Raw genomic sequence first — 8,246 nt, forward strand, 5'->3', positions numbered from 1 at the left:
AACTCATTATGATCCATTTCTTTAATCAACAGAAAAATGGGTTAAAGGCATGATACTTCCTTCATTACAAATAAAGTATGTGGCTAAAGAGAAGAATAAATTTCACAGCATAGAGAGATACCATTTTAAAAAACATCCTTTTCCATTAAAGGTCTATACTTGCATAAAAAGGTTGTCATTGCTAGAAAAGAGTAAAAGTTAAGACTTACCTTGGTCAAGTCCCAGGATCCAAGGAAGACTATGATGCTGGCAACTCCAGGAGTTCCGACTTCTGTGTTATTTTATACTCTGCCTCTCCCACTACCTGCTGTTGGACTCAAGAACCACTGCTTGTCCCCCCATGTTGTGTGTAGTTGCAATAAAGAATATGCTATGTTTTGCCGTCATTTCTATGATCAATGTGAAAGAGGTACGCCTTTGCTGGAATGAGAAATTACGTTCATTCTTTGAACCAAAATTAACTCATCAGTCTGAGAGGCCTTAGAGCGAGGTATTTATAGACGTGAAGTCCTTTTTCTTTCACAATGCAATCTTAAAAACATCAGACAGGAAGAAAGAGAAACATCTGCATTGATTTTGATTGTTTAATACTCAAGAGTGAAAAAGTGTAAAATCACAAAGCTTATACCACCACAAAAATGCAGTTTCATTGCAAATGACCAAAACACAAGCTGCCTGCAAAGTTTCACACAGCTGACATCAACAAACCTAGTTTCAACATTCTTACCGTCTTTTTAAACACCTGCTATTCACAAACATTTGTCAATACAGAGTTCTAGGTCTCTCGCACATCTTTCTTTATATTCTATGTTATATTTGCTTTTTAGACCAGTGGTTTACACATTTGGAAAACTGTGTCCCACTTCTGATCTAAATCAGCATATAAATACATAGTTTTTACCCACCAAATTACTAATGATATTTTAAAAGCATTTTGTTTAATCCAAACTCAGCAGTAAAGTTCTTATTTGTATTTAATGAAAAGCACAACTTATATAAGTAAGCTTCAGAAGTGCATGCTGACCGAGGTTATACCACCAATCCTTTCAGCCACAGGTTAAAATACTTATGCAGAAAGTGACCATACAGGGTGAGTTAGTACATCAGACAGTAGGTTATATTTGCTCTTACTAGTAATGCATGTACCTATGGCCCTGACTCTGCATATGCAACTATTAGGCTTTCAGGATGCCACCGTCCACCTAAGTACAATTTGTTGCCTGAAGGTAGTATTACCCAAAAGCTATCGTTATGTCAAAATGTCTCAGGTTAATGAGAACTAAATGGAAAATGGGCTGCTTACACAAATAATTTTAAAACTCAAAGGCTTTTTACATGAGATACCTTTGTTTTCAGAGCCTGAAAGTATTTATGCAAAGGGACTGTGCATATATTTAAGTGTTACGCTAATGCACATTTCCAGTTCCCTACAATAAATGAACTTTGCAACAGCTGAGTAAAATCCTGATCTTAAATAGAACTAAAGAAAATACACGGAAGACATTTTTCCCTCCAGACAATCAAAATAGAAATGGATCTTGGTATAACCTACTACATCTGACAGTGATATGTAAAGGAATTTTTAAAGAGCTGTTGTTGCCTCAGTGGAAACAATGGGGTTTTTTTCCTCCTTCAATGCTAATGCCATCTGCACTTTATGATTCACTTGCTCCTTACTGGTTTATTCCTTCATCTGACCTTATAATCCTCTGAGCAGGTGAAGATAAACATAAGAGTATTGGTATAGTTGTTCCTGAGGAGCATGTCTGTCAAAGATTCCACAAGGTATCAATAAACGTGTTTGACCTTGTAAGCTTTTTGTTGGTTACAAAATACCTTTTCTGCAGGTATTCTTTTATCTATTTCACAGAGAATGATTAAGTTTCAACTTAGAATAAAACTTCAAGAACACGAGCACAGATTATTTTTTTCACTGTGCTGCCTATTATAGACATGACTTCTTCCTTTATGCAGTTATTTAATACCTGAAATACAGAATCTGATTGCTTGCAGTTAGGCATCTAGCTGGAAAATCCTGGCTTATACACAATTATTAAAATAAACACAGAGATGTTACCATCTTTAAAATCATATGGTCAGCTAAGGAAACAAAAGTATAGGATGATATTAGAAGTATTACAGTTAACAACACCCCATCTGTAAATGGAAGCACAAGATATTTTCTGAGCACATATGAATAATTTTAAAAAAAATATTATTATCCATTACACAGTGAACAGTATAAATAAGCTTAGCATACATGACTTTAGTGCTTCTACACAACTCAGTTTCCTATTCATTTTCCAGCTGTTGGTTACACTTCCAATTTCAACAAATGATTTCATAGTACATGATCGAAAAATATCCAATCCTGATCTACACTGGTACTCACATTTATAGGAAATGAGGAAAAAGTACAGAAAATTTTGCAGTGCAGACAAACCTCAAGAGTTAATCTTTGGAACATTAATAGCTCTGTACAGTTTCAAACTTAGTAACTAAGGCACGCAACAATTAAACTGTCCCAGATCTGAAACAGCATGATATGTCAGTCAGCATGGAGCTTCTCTTTAGCTTTGCATTTACATTCAATATTATAAAGTAGCAGTCAGTTTTGAAAAATCTAGCGTCTGTTAATGCTCAGAAATCTGAAGAGTGACTAGCCATGCCAGACTAAGAGAGTTTAACTGGATTCTAATCTGGATTAGCATACACAAAACTATGCTTACATAACCACAGGAAAAAATTCTGAGTCGGAGACCACCAGACTGGCACAATACAGCTGTCTGGGTACAGGTGTGTTTCTACTCTGCAGAGGTGTGAGAGTGAGTGAGTGAATGTGTGTGCGTGTGTGTGTGTGTGCATGTAAAAATAGCAGCTTCTCATTTGTGTATCTCATTTCTCATATGTGTCCGGTATGGTATCTTCTTACCCCAGTGACAAAAATATTTTGGCTGCTATTTTTGCTTCTGCTAGCACTGCAGAGTTTAGTACAGTTACAGGTGCTGGCTTCTGACTTTAGGTCACTGAATTATAATTGTAAAGTTAAATTATGTCCTTCATTTAACCAATGTGCAATCCAAGTGAAATTAGCTTATTTTCAAATGATTTAAGTAGAAACCAATGTTGTCCTGAGGCAAATGTTACAACCAGAAAAAAAGAAGGAAAAAAAAAAGACCAGGAAAATTCAAATCTCAGGTTGGGTTTGCAGGGCTAGTAATTGAAAAGGGCATCTTCTCATTTGTAAACAAAGAAAGGTTTATCTGGAAATTACTTGACACACAATGATCATAAGTGTCATCAATGCCATTTTTACAAGTTTTCTTCAGAATAGAACACGTATTAGCTAATTTCACTATATTAAGAAATTAGGCATTATGTGATGTTTGACACTTCACACTTACCTTTAGCAATACCTAGTATCAAGATAACCCATATACTGCAAAATAAGTTACAGCAACTGAAGCTGTAAAGAGTTCTCCTTCCTTCAGTGGAAATAATATCCAACCTACTTGTTTTCTTGTGAAAGATATTAAACATACTACTGTCTAACCACAAAAATCACTATTTCTCATTCTGAATACTGTGAGAAATTCTTGCTTCAGTGTTCTTTTTCTTTTTTGCACTGCATTCTAGCTATATCAATAATATAATTTTTGTCAATTCTTTCATGCTTAGTTTGATCCTACAGAATTGTATTTCTTTTATACAGCTGTAATAACTGTATCTTAAAATGTTTTCATTAGGTATTGCATATAAGTACGCAGAAATGGAACTGAAAATCAGCTACCTGCCACTCTTATTAGTCTTATATTCTGTTATATTTGTGGTTAGTAGCTTGAGATTTAAACAGAATTGTTGAATATTTTAGTAACCAAGTACAATACAGTATTTAAAAAAAACCCAACAAAACGGAAAAGTCCTATTCAACCACACACTTATTAATTGACCTGTTATATAAAAAAACCAAAAAATATAATCCTTTGAACTCCCCAGTAGCAAATTCCCGCCTCTGTGGGTGGAAAAATCTGAAATTATTGGACACAGGTCTCTGAGGAAAAACATAGTAATAGCATGATTTCTCCCAAAAATAAAATTTCCAATAAAGTAAAAAGTGTGCTGAATAGGTAGAGGCTTAGATTCAATACTTCTCAGTCCACTATTAATTATCTAAATAGTACGGGTGTTTCCCCATCCCTTTTTTTCTCTTTAAAAAAAAAAAAAAAAGGATAATCAAAAATCTGTATAAACAAATTTCTAAGTAGACTTGATTAAAGAGTCCTTTCAGAACCACTGTCCATCATTATCATCATCATCTTCCTCCTCATGGTCCAGATAGAGAAGAGCAACTTTCTTTTCATCAGAAATAACTGATCTTTGGTCTACCATTCTTTGCAACTGTACAGTTTGATCAAAAAAGGACTTTTCCACTACCTTTTCACCATGATCTTGAGAAAAGCTGGAAAGAACATAGCCTCTTTCATTTTCGTTTTCTACAGTCTGGTCACTTCCAACTACAATCTGTGACTGACTAACAGAAGGGTCTTGCTTATTAGAAATGAGCATTGTTGCTTGTTCTCCACTTTTTACTGTGGATATTCCACCCATATTGGAAACATCCATTTGAAAAGTAAAAGATGTTTCCTTGGATCCTACTTTAATGTGCTTTACAGACCTAGTGCTCTCAGATGACTCTTCTGTTTGTGAAAGATCTTCCAGTGTTTCAGAGGTAGGTCTTGTAAAGATTATTTGCTCAGCATGAGTTTCTACAGGACTTATTTTGACGTGCCTGAAAGATCTACTGATATCTGAGCTTCCTTCATTCTCTGAAAGATGTCCTCCTTTGTTAATGAGCTCTGGAGTTTCAGAAAGGGAGCCGTGATACACAATTTGTTCAGTGGTTTTAACTCCCACTTGACCTATTCTGAAATGCTTTATTGAGCCTTCTGAAAGAGTCTGGTCTTCCAGTTCACTGATTTCTGTATGCTCAGAGACAGGCCCCTGGTAGATGATTTTTTCAGCTGTCATAAACTCTTGGGGACCCAACTGAATGTGTCGGACTGAACTTTCTGTCTGTGAGAAGTCTCTAGTGTCACTGACCTCCAATTTACCGGAGATTGGTCCTTCAAAGATAACTTGCTCAGTATGAACCTCTTTAGGACCTAATCTGAAGTGCCTTATTGATCTGCTGGCATCCACAGACCCTTCTGTCTGAGAAAGGTTACCTGAGCTGTTGAGCTCCAGAGAGTCTGAAACAGGCCCTTCATAAGAGACTTCTTCAGTTACTTGCCTTGATCCTACTGTGACATGCCTTGTGGACCTGTTGAAGTCTGTTGAAAACTTCTGAGAAAGATTTCCAGAATCAATCTCTTCTGCAGTGGTAGTAATAGGGCCTGTATAAATTACTTCTTCTGTGGTTTGAATTTCTCTAGGACCCAGTTTAAAATGCCTCACAGATCGGCTAAACTCTGACAGTCCTTCTGTCTCAACAAGATCTTCTGTGGCACTGACCTCTAGCGTTTCAGAACCAGGGCCTTCATACACGATCTGCTCAAATCTCTGAACTTCTGCTGGACCAACCTTAATATGTCTTATGGATTTGGTCTCATCAGTTGATTGTTGTGAGTGAGAGACTTCCCCAAAATCTGCAGTTTCCAAAACTGAACCGTCATAAATAACTTCTTCAGTGGTACGATACCCTGCACTACCAGTCCTCCTCAATGTGGATGAGTTATAGATTTCTTGATCAGTGAAAGGAGTGTATTTATCACTGTGGGAAGAAACATCTACTTCTATATTACTTTCACCATCAACAGTTCTCTCCGATCTCTCTTTTCTCCAAGTGTGCAATGTTGCCTTCTCCTTCTCACTTGCAATTACTCCACCAAGCTGAGCTACATCAAATTCATCAGTATTAAGAGTCTGTGACAGATTGACTTCAGCAACAATTGTCACTGAGCCACCCTCCTCCGTTTGATCAACCTTTTTGATATCAAATTCTAAACTACTAGAGTCAGCTTGATTTTCTTTTGTTAATGCAGACAGCTCCTCTTTCACACTTTCTGGGAGACTGCCCTCCAATTGCTCCAAAGCTTCCTTCAACTGATGTTTAGGGTCCTTCGTTTCCTTTGATAAAAGCCCTTTTATTGAAGTCTGAAATTCATGGGGAATTTTAATTTCTTTTTCAATAACAATGGATTCAACATGGGATGTTTCAGCTTCAGGATTCTCTTTTAAAATATGTGCACTTGCTTCCTCCCCTACCACTTGATACGTTTCTTCTGGAGAGCTTACACCTTCATCTCTCTTACTCTGTGTGCCTTGCAAAAACTCATCTTGCCAAGAATATTTAATAGTTGATTCTTCTTCTATATGAATTTGCCCATATACTGAGTCATCATCTTTTTCATTAACGATAGGATGATCATCAGGAACAGATACAAAATATTTTTGTTCAATCGGTGAGTCATCTTCTTCAGTTACTTCTTCCACATGAGTGAAACTCTCATGGCGTTGTTTCTTCTTTTTAACATCTTCATAAGTGAATGTTATGTTTTGTTCCTCTTCACCATAATGCCTCTCTCTCTCAGGGAAGGTATCTTCCACTTCCTCTACTTCAAAAGGTGTTGAAAAATCAGTCCTTTCATCACTGGCATAATCTAGTGGCTCCTCTACAATCTCAACATTAACAGATACGTTCTTTCTGCCCTCATTTCCTTTCAGGCCGTGATGTACTATATCTTCTATCTCTTCTTTGGAAGGAGTTCCCTGAACACCCTCTCGAACCACTTTTCTAACATCCTGGTTTGATAGACCTCCTAGGTCAGCTTCATTAGAAATATCTATGTTTTCTTGAACTTGAGATTGCACTGTGATCTCAGTCTTTATTTTCCCATCATCTGGTTGTTCTTTCTTATTAAAATAGGTCACTTTTGTGTCTGTTGATACTTGTGAACTAGAAGACTGTGTAAAACTTTTAAGAATGTCAGCAACAATATTCTCTGCTATATTTTCAGTTGACAGAGTTCCCATTTTATGACTTCTGTCACTAATTCTCTCTTCATCTTTCAGATTGGATTCTGTTTCTGAAATACTCACTTTGTGAATTTCAGCAGGCTTAGTTACACGGTCATCTGTTTGTCTTCCTATGGAAGTTTTAAAACCTTGTAGCCTTATTTCTTTATTATTCTGAAGTTCTTTGTCAGGAGCAGGCATTTCAAGACTGATAGGTATCTCAATGACTTCTTTGCTTCTTGATTCCAAGGTCACATTTGTATCTTTTTTGGTTGCTTCGCTTTTCAAACTTCTTGCATTAGAAATATCACTCCCTGTTAACTTCTGGTTAAAGACTTCCTCCCGGATATACTGCTGCTCAGTCTTCCTTCCAAAATCAACACTTCTTTCTTCTATAAAAGGTTTCTCATCTGTTTTCTTTTTTTCCTCCTTTGTTTCTTTCTCTAGCTTATCTTTTTCTCTCAGCAGAGATTTTTTCTCTTCAGTTGGTTTGCTGCCTCCTCTTTTTTCTTTTAGTGTGGTCCGAGTTTCAGTTATGGTTTCTTCATATTTAGATGGTTTAAAAGAGGTATCCAGCTCATAAGTCGGAAATCTAGTGAAGCTTGGTTTTGTTCTTATATTTTCTGAAATCCCTGGCGTTGTGTCAGCCTTGTGGTCCTTGTCTGATCTTTCAGCACGTGCTGATTCTTTTGAAAAAGATACTGTGGAGGAAGTTGTAACTTCTGTTTTCTTTTTTTCTGGAATTGTCTTTTGCTGCATTTCAGTGTTTTTCCAGCTACTGTAGGCTGGAGTATATGTTCTTAACTCTCTGTGGTCTGTCACAATCCTTTCATCCTTTGTAACAGTTGTTGAAGGGTGATACCTTGAACCAAGTACATCTCTTCCAAAAGCTCGTCCACTCGCTGTTGAGCGTGATCCAGCCTGTGTTGATTGAGCTGAATAACGCGTGGAACTGCTAGTGTTTGTCACCGGCATTCTATGTCTTGTATCAGTGATCCTGATAGCTGGTGAAGCTTTATTTCTATTTCTTTCTTGATAAGTAGAGTAAATATCAGTGTAGTTATATGAAGTGTTTACAATATCTGCAAAAAGACCATAAGTGACCAAACATTAAAATAATGGCTTGTGTCTAAAATAATATAAATTAGAGGGCATGAACTAAGAAATTTTATACTAAATTTTTGAAAGAAATAATAGCTTCATTTTCAGTGCAGCTTTGTAAAGGCATTCCT

At 36.6% G+C, this 8,246-nt stretch overlaps 1 protein-coding gene across 1 annotated transcript in view; it reads right to left on the reverse strand.

Annotated features, from left to right (window-relative positions):
- Positions 1-4,235: 4,235 nt before the first annotated feature.
- The window catches only part of SYNM (synemin, intermediate filament protein), a 45,888-nt gene continuing 41,877 nt past the window's right edge, over positions 4,236-8,246 (reverse strand). The window contains exon 5 of the mRNA XM_009887569.1: positions 4,236-8,096. Coding sequence (XP_009885871.1) covers positions 4,285-8,096 — 3,812 coding nt within the window. The 3' untranslated portion in view covers positions 4,236-4,284. The remainder of the gene's footprint in view (positions 8,097-8,246) is intronic.

This window comes from Charadrius vociferus, unplaced genomic scaffold, assembly GCF_000708025.1.
Source record: "Charadrius vociferus isolate BGI_N301 unplaced genomic scaffold, ASM70802v2 scaffold190, whole genome shotgun sequence".
In the NCBI taxonomy this organism is placed as follows: domain Eukaryota; kingdom Metazoa; phylum Chordata; class Aves; order Charadriiformes; family Charadriidae; genus Charadrius; species Charadrius vociferus.